The sequence below is a fragment of the Zonotrichia albicollis genome, chromosome 1, assembly GCF_047830755.1.
Source record: "Zonotrichia albicollis isolate bZonAlb1 chromosome 1, bZonAlb1.hap1, whole genome shotgun sequence".
Classification (NCBI taxonomy): domain Eukaryota; kingdom Metazoa; phylum Chordata; class Aves; order Passeriformes; family Passerellidae; genus Zonotrichia; species Zonotrichia albicollis.
Genome location: NC_133819.1, coordinates 140,334,477 through 140,348,667, shown reverse-complemented (window position 1 = coordinate 140,348,667; position 14,191 = coordinate 140,334,477). Strand labels below are relative to the sequence as shown.

Genomic DNA, 14,191 nt, shown 5'->3' with positions numbered 1-14,191 from the left:
GCTTTGAAGTGTTTGCTTGTATAAAAAGAGGGTAGGAGCAGAATCAGATTCCTGCCTATGGCGGCATTTTGATATTTTAGAAAATATTAATTTATTTCTATCTCCCTTTCAGTAAAGTACTGCTTAATTCAATAATTGTTTAGTTTATGTTTAAAAATATTGATGCAAGTTATTTAGCCAGACATTTCCATCCATTTTTACCTAAGATGGAGATTTAAACTCTCCACATTTTAAAATGTCAGCCCATATGCATCTGCCACATTTCTTAAATTATATTAAGATGTACAAAGCAGTGATGATGGATTCAAGTTACTAAAATGTTTTTACTGTAGATCTACATGTGTAGATGTACAGATGTTTGACTCTAATCCAGATAAGTATTATCATAAATATAATTTTGGTTCTCATTCCATCTTGATGTGAGGTTGTCATTTGGCACATTCTGCCCCTTATGATCTGTCCTTGCCTATATTTTTCTTTCCAAATGTAACGTGAGTTTGCAATCAAATCAAACTACTGAAATAACTTTACTGTGACACGACTGTTAAGGGGTCTAACAGTTGTAGATGCTGTGAGCTGTCTAACAGAAAACCTATGTTGACACCATTGTTTGATCAGTGTGTATCTTATCTTCACTGGCAGAATAAAATCTGTACATTTACCTTCCAGTAACTGGTAAAAAATTATTCCTTCAAGGACATTATTAATAATAACAACAATCCCAAAGTTCAGCTGTTTGGTTATACTTCCTTCTTTCCTTTGTTGCTAATATGGAATAACTCATGTCTGTCTCTTAGAAATTCAAGACAAGACATAAGCAAAAGCTGAAAATGACATAAATGTGTCTTTGAATATAAGCCAGTTATTCAGGAACTGAAGAGAATAGTGGAATTAAATTTCCCTGTTTACAGCAAGCAAACTGGATCTACCTTCATTGCCATAATTCTAAAAAGTCTTGTCCCAAAATATCATTATTATCAATAAAATTCTTGCTATCTTCTATTATATTTTCCTATAGATGTAAAGCAAATGTTTCCATGGAAACTAGACATTTTCCCTATTAATGTTTTAGCTTCTAGGTGGGAAAAGATGGCTCTGCTTAAAATTTCATAATTTTTGATGGCAACTGAGAAAACATATTTATTTTGTGGTAGCATAGCTCAAAGCCACACTTACATACCTTACCATGAATGTTCAATCTATCTTTTTGCTCTAACAAAAAGGAAAGCCATTTGCTGAGGCCAGCTGATTTAAAAATGTTAAAAATATTAATTTAAAATGAAGTATAGATGACACCACTATACAGAGCAGAGCATACAATTTAGATCATGTCCATCAGGGAAAATAACTAAAATCTCAAACATCTGCATTTTAATTGTGACCAAAGCTGTATTTTAGGACTGAACAATTAACAGTCATTACACCGCTTTAAATATCAGTGGGATAGCATCAAATAAGAAGCTGAGTCTTCCATGTTTACAGAAGATTTTGCCTGTGGCACACTGTGTGCTTTTGTGAATCATTTATCTTGTAGCTTAAACCTGTCATGGTATGAAATATTGCAGCTGTGATTCTGCATGACAGAATAATGAAACACTGGGAAGAAGTCCACATTGAAATGACTTTTCCACAGAATTTTTGACTTGAGAACCCAAGAAGCTGCAGATGAAATAGGTTTTCTTTTCAGTCCATCAAAAACTAATCCAGGCCAATGAGTTCCCTTCTACACACTGAATATATTATTACATTGTTTGTGGGTTTTGTCTCTATTGACCAGTTTTTCACTTTTTTTTTTTCTCTAACTGTTCTTTGTTTTAAGTTCTCATATACTGTATTGGATGCCAAAACCAGTTCTTGAAGAGTTTCCATTCAACAAATATTTGATTGCCGTATTTCACTTTGAAGATTGGAGCCACAGAGAAGTTGACAGATTTGTTGCTGTTTTCTTTAGGAAAATTAAATTATCATATGTCAGCAGCTTTGCTGGAGTACCCCTTTGTAGCAATGCATCTGAACAACTTAGACTACCTTTTGCGCCAGCCATACCGCTAGTAGTTCTTCTTAGCAGAGCCCTCTGGAATGCACCAAGGTTACAAAGACATAAACTCTTCTAAAATAAGAAAGAAGAGGCTGAGAAACAGAATATCAAGGCCACAATAACTTGATAACAGAGAGCTGTGAGGCCCCTGGACTGTAACCAATCCCATACTCTGAAGAGTGCATGCAGAACACGTGGACAGGATAGAGGCATCAGTCAAGAAAGGCGTGATCAGTATGTGCAGTAGTTGTAGAATCTATAAATAAGTGCATAATGTAAACAGGAAATGGCTTCTGCTCAATCATACTGGTTAGTTACACAGGAGTCCCGGTTTCCCACACCCCTTCATTCTCAAAAAGATTATTTTGACTCTTTTTTGTCTCAAGTAATCTCTGTCAAATCTACACGATGTGATGCATATTACCAAGTGAATTAAATATGAAATCTTATGTCTTTTTCCACAAAGGTCAGATTTTTTTGTGACCATTTGTCAGTGAGTGATCCCTACATACCAACAATTGCAAGTGAAGACTCTTAATGCAATACCTTCTATCAGGACCCAAAACAACAGAGTTAACAGAAAAAAAGATTCTACTTACTAAAATTGATCTGAAAGACCTCAGCATTGCAATTTTATGGCTATTCTTCTCTGAACTTAAATATATTTTGATGAGTGAGAGGTAAAAGCTATTAGATAAAACATATTCATTACTCATAGTGTAAAATTTCAGACTGATACAAATAATTAAATTGAATGTAAAAAACTTGAGTTTAATCAATTGTCAAAATTTGCTTTTCTTAATGTTTTTTACTGGAATAATTTTATTAAAGACAGATTTCAGAAAGAGCCCAGGTAAGGAAAAAATCTGTATTAATAACTTACAAAAAAATTTGCACATCATTGTACAATTCAAATAAAGATTCAGATTTTAAAACATAAGTTTCTGGGTGTGAGGAATTCTGCTGCCTATTCTGTATGAGTATCATTGGAAAAAAACAGCTAAAACAGAAATATATGTTTTGGCACTTGTTTCAATGTGTCATGCCATCCTCATTCTGAGTGGTTACTACCAGATACCATTTTTACCTTTCTCTTTCAACAGACTTTTGTGTTCTGCATTCTCAAAAGTGATCAAATATCATCTATGACATATTCTACAGGTACCTGTACTAATTGTCAAAATATACTATTTAAATACAGGGAAAAAAGTAAAGATCTATCCCAAAGTAGGACAGACAAAAAGTTTAGGTATTCTATAACATTTATATTCCACAATATGTCAATGAATCCATATATGCTAAGGTTAAGCATATTTAATAATTTTTATTTGCATCAGCATTGTTTCATCTAATCACTGTGAAACAGTTAAACAGAATTCCTTAATATTGTCAGTATCATGCTTAGTGTGTAAGAAAACCAGTATTTCTCAAATTATTCCAAATAACTATGCAGAGCAGTGGGATTTTCTCCATTTCCACGTGCTGCTTTTGGAAATCTGGTTTGTTTCTGGAAATCACAAAACTACACATTTTGAATCCATTATTGTAGTTATTTTAAGGCTTTACATGTTGACATCTCTTTCAAAAACTGAGCACCACTATAATGATATTCAATAAGTAACTTTAGATTTGATGGAAATGGGAAGATATAAACTTTTCAGTTTATCTAAAAATGATTAGATGTGTCAAAATCCATGCTTATAATAGCTAGAAATAAACCAAGAATTGTGCACATTTGGTTAATTTTTTCTTAATATTTTTGGAATAAGGAGAAATCGACATGACTTTGGAGGCAATACTTTTAAAAATCTATTTATTTTGTAGTAGTCTATGCACCTCTACACTATGCCCAAGAATAAGCTAATTGGATATTAAGGGAGTTCAGATATCATGAGTATGGCAGATGGACACACAGCAGCTGACGCATTGTCTTTAATTTGGCTAAGATGTTTGCAGAATCAACATGAAGGAAGGTTAAGAAATACCCATCCCCATCCCCAGGCACCTGTTATTTGATAAACTGAAATGTGAGCTGGGGGTCATAATGAAGTCCGGATTTTCCAAGCATAAAACCACAGCATGGATATTTAACAATATGTGGCATGCTGTTTACCAAGAAGTCAAAGTGAACAAAAAACCCATCAGCAGGTATCACAGACATTTAATAATAAAGTGAGATAGAATAATTCATAAATCCAGGGAGGCAAAGTGTCTTTGTATGGGACAGAAGACACCATTAAAATACTTGTCTAATCAACAGAAAAAATGTTAGCATGGAAGTGGAATTTTGATGGAGGATCAGAGAATCTACAAAACCCGAGCAGAAACCTGCTGCTCTAATTTCCTTTGTCAATAAAGACTACGCCATTGCCTCATGATGCAGAGAAGCCAAGGGTTAAAAGAGCAATGCTACCAAATATTTAAGATAAACATTGCTTCCCCTGCTTACATGGACTTACTGGAGCTATGCTTCACTTTCTAGAGCATAAACACTTGACCCTGGGTGAAAAGAAACCTGAAGTGGTACCACAAATATATTTGGTTAGCATCACAGTAGTATTCTAAGTTACATGCTAGTTATCACAGTGAGACAAAAATACTGAACACTAGTTCCAAGAGATAAAGGCCAACATAAGTGTTTTGAGAAAATAATGCACTATAAAATGATAAAAGTGTTAATAGAAGTATCAGCTTAAAACAGCTTACCCACATTAATAATTTTATGTAAAAGCAACCATACAAATCATCCAGAATTGTTGAAAGTATCCAAGCAACAAAAAGATATTAATGAGACCAGACTTACTTACCAAATTCCTTAGGAACAGTGATAGAGTAAACACAGTTGTGACCAACACTATAATTCTTGGGGTAGTTTGGTGATAATACAGTCCCTTCAGAACCTGTTGATCGACTTCCACAGGGTGCTAGAAAGTGAAGATAATTGGTTTTTAAAAATGTAATGTCATTAAAAAATCAGTTTAAATTGTGTTACAAAGCAGAGTGACACAGAGTCCCCAGGCAGGTGCATTTGTTGTATGTTGGTATATGATATTACAGGAAATTTTATTACGCTTCTGCATTGGATTAAATTTGTACATCCTGTGACATACGGAGTATGTGTAATTTTCTAATATATCAAATGAGAATTGATGGCCCTCTAAAGATTTCTGGATCAATTTTTTTTTCTTTAAAATTTATAAACCTTCTTAATAAAAGTAATGATGCCATTTATATGCAGTATGGTATTACTTCCAGCATACAAAACTATTATTCATTCCTATGATGCTTTGTACGATGTTAAGAGCATAGATTATACAGCCCTTCTACACACTAGTAAATTCTTACTCATGCCAATACACTCATCATCCAAAATAATGTACAGCTTCAACTAATGATATAGGAAAGTCAGGTTTTCTTCACTGAACATGATGTACCACTTACTTATATCTCAATTATTTATAACTTTATATATAAAAAGTTATGAGCACATACTTTTCTTTATCACAGAAACATCATGTTTATGCTGCCACAGCCATAATACTTGATCAAATAGAAGATAGATACAAATGCTTTTTATTACAACAATGTATTTTTCTATGGTTTATAACAAAACTTGGTATTTGGCATTATTCAAAAATGTCAAGTAAGAAACAGCTATTTCGTTTTTTATTTTTTTTTATAAGATGTACAGGTGCATATATATGAAACATTATTCAATGTTAGTAGTTTCCTATGTCTATTACCTGCTTGTCACAGAGACTTTGTAATTTAGGGTTTTAATTTAGATTTAACCCTAATCCATTTTCAAGACTATGGCAGCTCTTTAGAATATTTTTTCTCTTTGTTAAAACTCTTTTTAATGAGTTTAGTGTTAACTTATCTATTTAAAAAAATTATTTCCTGTTAAGACATGAATTTATAAATGAAGTAGTACTCAATGTTTCATTTGTTAAACATATCTGGTTTTTTTTTGTGGTATTCTCTCAAAATATTAATACTTCGTGAACTACATTAAATAAGAAAAAGATGGTTTTCTTACTACTATTCTAGAAGACTTTATTTCAGTACTTGTCATACTAAAATCAAGACATTTATTAGTGTCGTTACAAATAACATATTTTAACACTACTTTTAGTTAATTCACACAAAATGTTTGGTGGAGTATGCCATGAAAAGAACACATCTTGGAAATGTAGCAAGTTAAGGCCCCAAAGTTTTGAGAACAGTTTTATGCAATTTGCATTAGCATGGACTCCTTTCATATGGTGTAACTTCAGAGTTTGGTGGGCTGTGTACCTGAAACAGGAGCAGATGGCACCAATTGCTCCAGTTTGCATACAGTTTGGGAAATTATTTAATGGATTGCTGTGAAAGTCACGGTATTTGAAATATGCCAACAGAAGGGTTGTGGCTTCTGCTTGTGCATATGTGTATGCATGTGGCAGATGAGGCACATGCACGCACATGCTCCAGATATACTGGAGCTAAGTAAATCCATCAGGAGCCAGACCAGGATGAGCTCTTGGTGAGGCTCAGGACAGCGATGGGCAGAGTAAGCACTGACTTCCACATGTACATGGAATATTGCCCTCTGTGGCTCAAAGAGTAATCTCAGCGCCTTCCATCAATCCACCACCATGTGAAATATTAGAATTCATAATCTCTTGTGAAAACACATTTAGATAATAGAACTACTGGGACTTTTTCCAAGAAGCAGTAAGTGTCTTGGCTGAGGCTCATTTGCAGACACTTATTTACCATGAGTTATTGGAAAAACACAAAGTAAGAAACATTCACAATTTATATGTGGCAAATATTTGTAATAAAACCAGATCTGCTTACCAGCTTGTAAGTACTCAAGATTTTCTATTCCAGATTTTGGATAAAACAGAAATGAATATGGAAGAATACAAGCCACAAAAGCATTAAAATAAGAAAAATAAGACTGTAAAAAAAAAAAAACCCTCTATTTCCCTTCTTACTGTTTGTGAATTGAACGATTAAGCTATAATCACCAGTACCACTGTCCCACTCTAGCATTCACATCATTATTACACCTTCCTAATCAGCAGAAATAATGTGAAAATTTAGGGTAAAACTACAATTCTACTAAAGTCAATGGCATTGACAGAAAAAGGAACATAATTTCACCCTTACTGAAACTTGAAGTCTTTGTACATAAAGGCAGTACTTTAAAAATAAAATAAAAAATTAAGAGCTAAATACAGTCCTCAGCATATTGTCGACCTTTACTTATAAAGAAAAATAAAAATTTTTATATACTTTGTTTCTTTTCTATTCTTACAGGTTGTACAATAGTAAAGGCATTATCTTAATTGTAAAAAAGGGTTCTTACACTAGTATGCTTAAATGAGAGAAAAATATATTTATCTATATACAGATCTAGACAAAATATGTCATGATAATTATCAAGATAGCATTATGACAGCTGATACAAAAAATTCACTAATTTTATTGAAAAATTCAATTTGTTTATTGAAAAGTGCTTATAGATATCTAGAAGTCATTAAACCTACCAATTTTTGCAAATTAAGAAAAAAAATATCTAGCATCTTAGAGTTGTCATTAGTACTGAACTATGGTTAAAATAACTTCCAAGTCTCTAAAAGGTGAATATTTATCCATTTTCTTTTACAGCTGGTAATTAAAATGTTTATATGACACTTGTATGAAACATCTAAACATTTTTCCCACACGCTGAATTCCACGAAGGTAACATACATCTATACTGGACTTAAATGGCCATATATATGCTCACACAAGAGGAGCTGGCATATTCACACAAGGGGAGAAGAGACACACTACTAGTCCGAAGCAGGATTTCCAGTGAGAATCTTTTAGGTACAAGGTCTTTCAACAAGAGTTGACTTCAGCCTTTGTTACAATGGACTCAGTACAAACTGGAGTTAGACATGAACCATTTGTCACTCTGGCATATGCAATATACAGTCAGCAGTAAGAACTTAATACTTGCGTTAAGCATTTCTTTCCTTGAATTTCTTTCCTTGGTCTTCTCATTCTGGATTTTTTTTCACTCAGCCCTTTCTGAGTTTACTTTTCCCCTTATTATATCCCTTATTTTCCAGTTGCTTCTGTAATGACTCTTATCTTCACAAGAATTCACATCCCTGGGTCTCAAAAACAACTGGTATAAAGGGAAGTTGGTTCAAGATGTAAGCATCCAGTTGACCTTTACAAGCTGAGAAAATGTTAAATTTTGTAAATCATTAAGTAGTGAACAAATAAACTCTTATAGCAGCGAGACGATCCTTCAAGATATTTTGAATGTGTCAGGGAGGGGGAAGAGATTTTCTTGGCATTTTAGTAAGCTTAGAGAGCTCACTGACTGTATTTCCTTCCTTGCATTTTGGGAAATGCTTAATTTAAAATTCCAAAAGGTTTCAAGAAGAAGAGATTTTACCCTGACCTACACTAAACATTAATGCTCAGAAATCAAAGATGGACATAAAACCATAGCTACAGTGAATTGAAAACATTAAGTTGATGCAAACATATATTTTTGCCTCCAGAAAACTGTTAGCATCAAGTTCTTTGGATAGATGTAAAAGTTCCACTGCTACCATGCTCTCCATTGACTTTAACTAGTCAATTACTTAGACTAATTCAGCTAAGTAGGTCTTACTGTCTTGGTTTCAGTTTTATAGTGCAGGGATTTGTTCAGTTTCCTTATGAATAGAAAGTCAAAGACTTATAAATTGTGAAAAACAACTCGTCTAATTATTATGCTCTGCATTGAAAAGCTTAGCTATAATAATATTCCAGCAAACCCATCACACCCAAAAATATAAATTGTTAAAACAAACAAAAAATGCAACAAATGCTGAGAACCATTCCCCTGAATGTCAAACATACTGCAGAATAAAATAACCCAAACAATCAACCAACCAGCAAAAAAAAAAAAAAAAAAAAAACCCTTCAGGAGGCAACTGATATTTTCTAATGTAATTCTCCAATAGTATTGCATTATTTTTTAATAATGTTTGCTTAGACTCTGAAATAATGTGTCCCTTTCTGTATTTATTTATGATCTAGCTTATTCTAGTTTATTCACCAAAATTTTATGCAGTATGCTGTCCTTGTCCTGCTTTCCAGGGTCAGCAATGGAGCACTAGTGGGAGAGCAAGGGACTTGACTCCATTAAGAATGTGATAAAGATCAGTGTGTTGATGCATTTCTCACTATTTCCTTAAAACATTTTTAGCATTAATGGTAAAAAGTTGCTGTGTGCGCTGAACCTAATGGTATCTTACCTTGTAAAACAACATCCCCTGTAGCCCTTGACAAATCTTATCACAAAAACAATAGAGTATCACCCATTCTGTATGTAAATTGGCAAGCATTTTATCTGTAAGATTACCCACCTTGATCATTAGTATTAATTTACCTTTGTCAAAGAACTACATTCTACCTCATTATGGCAGTGTACTAGTAAATAGAGAATGCAATATAAAATGCATTACCATCACAACGACATCTTTTCTCAAATTTCAGTAGTTGTAAAAGAAATGTAGTTGAAAACCACAGAGGGAAAATCACCCAGCAGAACAATAGGTTCTCGTTATCAATGCCTAACTACTGCTATAAAGTCAAATTTTCTGTGCCTCCAGCTAAACAATATTGTGTTAAAAGCCCCAGTCATGTGCTTATTGCTCATATGTTTTTCATCAGGCCTTTGCAGTTTAACCAAAAGAAAGAATGCACAAGGTGAAAGTGGAGTAATAAAAAAGTGAAGAATGGACTACCTAAGCATGAGGATCAATTTCAAATCTCATCATTTTCTTTAAAAATGAATATTTTGCTATCAAGGCTTTTTTTTTTTTTAATGCAGCTTGAAGTTTTAAATTCCTACTCTTGCTTTCAGATCATCTACTTTCTAGCTCCTACAGCTAAGATCTAATATAATTTAATTGTATTTGCAGATTTAAGTGCCATGTTGCACTATCCATTTTTAAGCAGCAGTTCTCAATGGAATCAATGGGGAACACTGCTTAAAAATGAATGGCACAATATGGCTTTATATCATGCAGATAAATTTGATTACATAGCTACAAATACAATCAAAAAATAAGAGCAACTGTGCATGCAGTCTGGAAAAGGAAGGAAAAATGCCTTGAAGAGCTGGTGATGGGATACTGGCTTTTTATCTAATGGGTCACTGTATCAAAATCCAGTCTAAGATAAGTGAATTGAATACCTACTATTCAGTTCATCTAAATGAGTAGACTCAGAAAAAAAATTACTTAGTGACATGATTTATGTTTATAAAATTTAATATATTATTGTGGTTTAACCCCAGCTGGAAAATAAATACCACACAGTCCTGCTTGCTCATCTCCCCTTGCGGGGGGAGTGAGAGAATTGAAAGGATAAAACTGGAAATTGTAAAGAAAAGGAAAATAAAATAGGAATGTAGCCTACGAAAGCTGAGTAAGTGATGAAAACACTTGCTCACCATCAAGCAACCAATACCTTGCTAGTCGCTCATCAGTGACCCCAGACCAACCTTCTCCCTGTATTATTGCTGAACTCGATGCCATAAGGCACGGAATGTCCCTTTGGTGATTTGGGATCAGCTGTCTCAGCTGTGCTGCCTCCCAGCTCTGTGTGCCCCTCCAGGCTGTTCACTGGTGGGATGGTAAGAGGAGCACCAAAGGCTTTGACTCTATGTAAACACGGCTCAGCAGTAATGAAAACCCCCTGGTATTAACACACCTGCAAAAATCCAGGTCCTACTAGCTACTGTGAGGAAAATGAACTATATACTAGCCCAGACTTCCAAATATATTAAATCATTGGATGATTTTTTCATAGTCTTATGTAATAAAATATCATTCTATTTTTCCTTTGTAGCCCAATTACAAGATTTTCACTTACAATGATTTCTTGTTGTGGTCATAAGTAAAAAGAAAACAAATACAGAGACTGATATATCTCCTTATAGATATAAAATATTTTTAATGCAAAAGATATTGTAACATATAAAACTGGTAGACATTTATCCTAAAGTTCCAAAATACAGATATATTTATTGTGGATATCAGTCTGTAAATGTGAAGCTGATGAAGAACCTAAAGCTGCTTTTAAAATGCAATGAATATGTAAATGACAATCTGATAAAAAAAATTATATTTTAGTTGCAACTTGGAAAAGCAGAAATACATTAGAAATAAAAAGGCACTAAAAATACAGAGAGAGAGACAGTGCAACATGAAAAGCAGTATGAAAGAAGAAAATATAAAGAATATAGATGTTGGTATTGTAGTCTCTTCAGTCTTCACAACAGAATTTAACTATGCAATCAAAACTGATGTAAAAAATGAGAAAGAAACTGAGGATAGTATATGTAAAAGTATTTGATTATAATTAGTTAAAACAGGCCAGCAGAAGCTGGCAATTTAGAAATTTACTAAAGCAGGCCCTGAATCATTAACAGAAAATGGGGAAATCATGGCATTATTTAAAAGCAAACAAACAAAACCCCCAAAGCAAAACAATAGTGAAAAAGAAAAACCAAACCCAAACTAAAAAACCCTAAACAGAGAAATTCTAAGTAGCAACTATAAAAGTATCAGCAATTGTAGAAACACAAGATCAGAAGCAGCTAGCAACTGCTGCAGAAAAACCTAAAAGATCACAGATAGATTTTGAGTTTCAATAAAACATTGCTATAGAGAAAGATATATGTAAGCTAGGCTTTAATGTAGACATAGAAGGTAACATTTCTGTTCCATTTCTCTTCCATTTAAGAGCACTGAACTTTCAATAAGAACATCACATCAAGTTTTTGCCATTAAAAAACCCCATATTTTCATATTAGCGCAAAGTTTTGAAATACTAGGGGGGGGTTTAGTCTTTAAAATGAGAATGACAACATTGGCAGTCTGGTCACTTTTTGAATATGTGGTAAATTGACATAAAGATTAGAGAAATAATTGCCAGAAATTCCAGTATAATAAAATGATTTTAGATATTCTCATAAATATTTTTGGGATGTTATTAAATTATTGTGTGATTCCTGGAAGAGAGAGAGATATAAATATCTGTCACAATGGATTAAGGATATAAAAATAGAAAAGAGATAGTACTTATTATAATTGGTTATGGATCTATGCATAGTAATTGATTCTAAGATGACAAGGAAGTTTGTCTGATATTTTTGGTGCTGGCAGTGCTAAACCCACAAATCAACTGCTATAGCATGATGGGTTATTTAATATTTTCAAGAAGAGAAATTCATTAAGATAAAAGATTATGAATAAAAAAGTACAAAATGGAGAACACCTAACAGCAATTCCTAAATAAAATCCCTGAGAACTTACAGCTATTTTCAAAGTTTTCTAAAAGATGCAAAATCAGTAAATTTTGTCTTGTAAGGAGAAAATCAAAGAGATTAGAATCTGTGTAGTGGATAATTAGCAGAGAAACACAATTAGATACAGTTTAAGAAGTACTTTTCAAGAGGAAAGTGCCTCTTTCTTTTAAATAAAGAGAAGCAGCATAAAATTTAGCAGTGCCTTTGATGTTAATACATAAAGTTCATATAAATACATAAAATGCAACTAAAAACACTATCAAATTATTTCTATGAAAATTTATTTAACAGTTCATCAACTTTTACCACGAAAGCGAAATAAGCCAAATAACTTTGTGTCTTCAGTTTCTGTTTCTTGAAATCTTTTAAACAAAACTAGATGTTTTTCTGAAGATACAAAAAGCAGATTTTATACAGCTGATTATGAGATGCACTTCTATATTCAGGGGAAATCTAACTTTAGAAATAATGTTTTCTTTCAATTTAATGATTAAATATTACTGTCAGTTCTATTCAGTTTTTCCTTAAGGAACTGTGATGTACAGAGTTTTCAAAAATTCCATATAGTTTTCTCAAGTGCTGAAATCATGTGTTGCTTACAATTCATTTACTAAATTTACTAATTTTAGCTAAGTGTAAGAAAAGTGTGAAATGATTTTTTTTAATTAGAAACTGAGATGTAGCAGAAGGTCAAAATCCTACATTGTTTTTTGTTGTAGAATGGGTTCATATATGATAACTCTTTCATAATATTAGTTGTTATTCAGAAATCCAAAATATTATCAGTTTGCAAAATTATTACTTTTTTTTTTTTCTATATTTTTTCTGAACAAATGCAATTACCTGGAAATTAGACATATTTCTTTTTCTGCCCTATCTGACTAAATTCAAGTTCATTTTAGTTGAGCAGTAAAGTGAATAAGTATAAATGAAAAATTGTGTGCTCCTATTTCAATTGTCAAAGCCCTAGAGAGAACATTAAAGGAGATTTGAAGAGTCAGCTTTCCAATTTTATAACCCAAAATGTAATTCCATATAATGATTCCATTTTTAAATGTCAGGGTATAGCTATACATCATGAATTATTTATTGCCAAGGCCTGTGGAATGTAAATGTCAAAATATTCCATAGAATAATCAGATACCAAATAGGTAACCAAATAATTATGGTTAATATATTAATGGTTAATAAATAAAACTAAAAATAACCAGATTAAAATTAATCTTAATTTATAGGAAATTTTAAATCCCTGTTTAACAGATGTATTAGTAGTTTTTGAATTTAAAATAGCTAAATTGCAGAAAATTCTTATTGTTAATTCTTCATTTTTCTGCTAATACCACAAGAAATAGCTTCCTGAAAGAAAGATTTCTTCAACAGGGAGGAGTGGATGAAACTAATTTCCAGTGCACTATAGTCTTCTAGAATTTCAAGTGATGTTTAATGCATTAATATTTTTGTTCTGAAGGAATTGTGTGCAGATGATGAAAATTTCTTATGTTGCTTGCCTCTAGAACAAGGGGTGGGATCTCACTTCTCCCTGTCTTGCTGTTTTCATGGGAGCTGGAGCTGCTCTTGTTCATGTTTCTTACTGCTACACTTGATAAAAGCAGTAGAATGCTGTGTGATATTTTTCCAGGAGTCTCTCACTGCACAAGCACTCACTTAATAATGTTGTGTTCTTTCATTTAATGTTTTGTTTTGTTTTGCCAGTAAGATGGAATTAAAGTAGCAGGCTCTGAGAATGAATCCATCAAATAGGAGAAAACATTTTCTAGTAACTTTTGTGCTAGAATAAA

At 32.8% G+C, this 14,191-nt stretch overlaps 1 protein-coding gene across 7 annotated transcripts in view; it reads right to left on the bottom strand.

Annotated features, from left to right (window-relative positions):
* The window catches only part of CSMD3 (CUB and Sushi multiple domains 3), a 580,686-nt gene that overhangs the window by 134,052 nt on the left and 432,443 nt on the right, over positions 1-14,191 (bottom strand). For all 7 annotated transcript variants that reach the window (XM_074556146.1, XM_014263981.3, XM_074556154.1 and 4 more), the window contains one exon: positions 4,846-4,962. In XM_074556146.1, the coding sequence (XP_074412247.1) occupies positions 4,846-4,962 (117 nt within the window). The remainder of the gene's footprint in view (positions 1-4,845; positions 4,963-14,191) is intronic.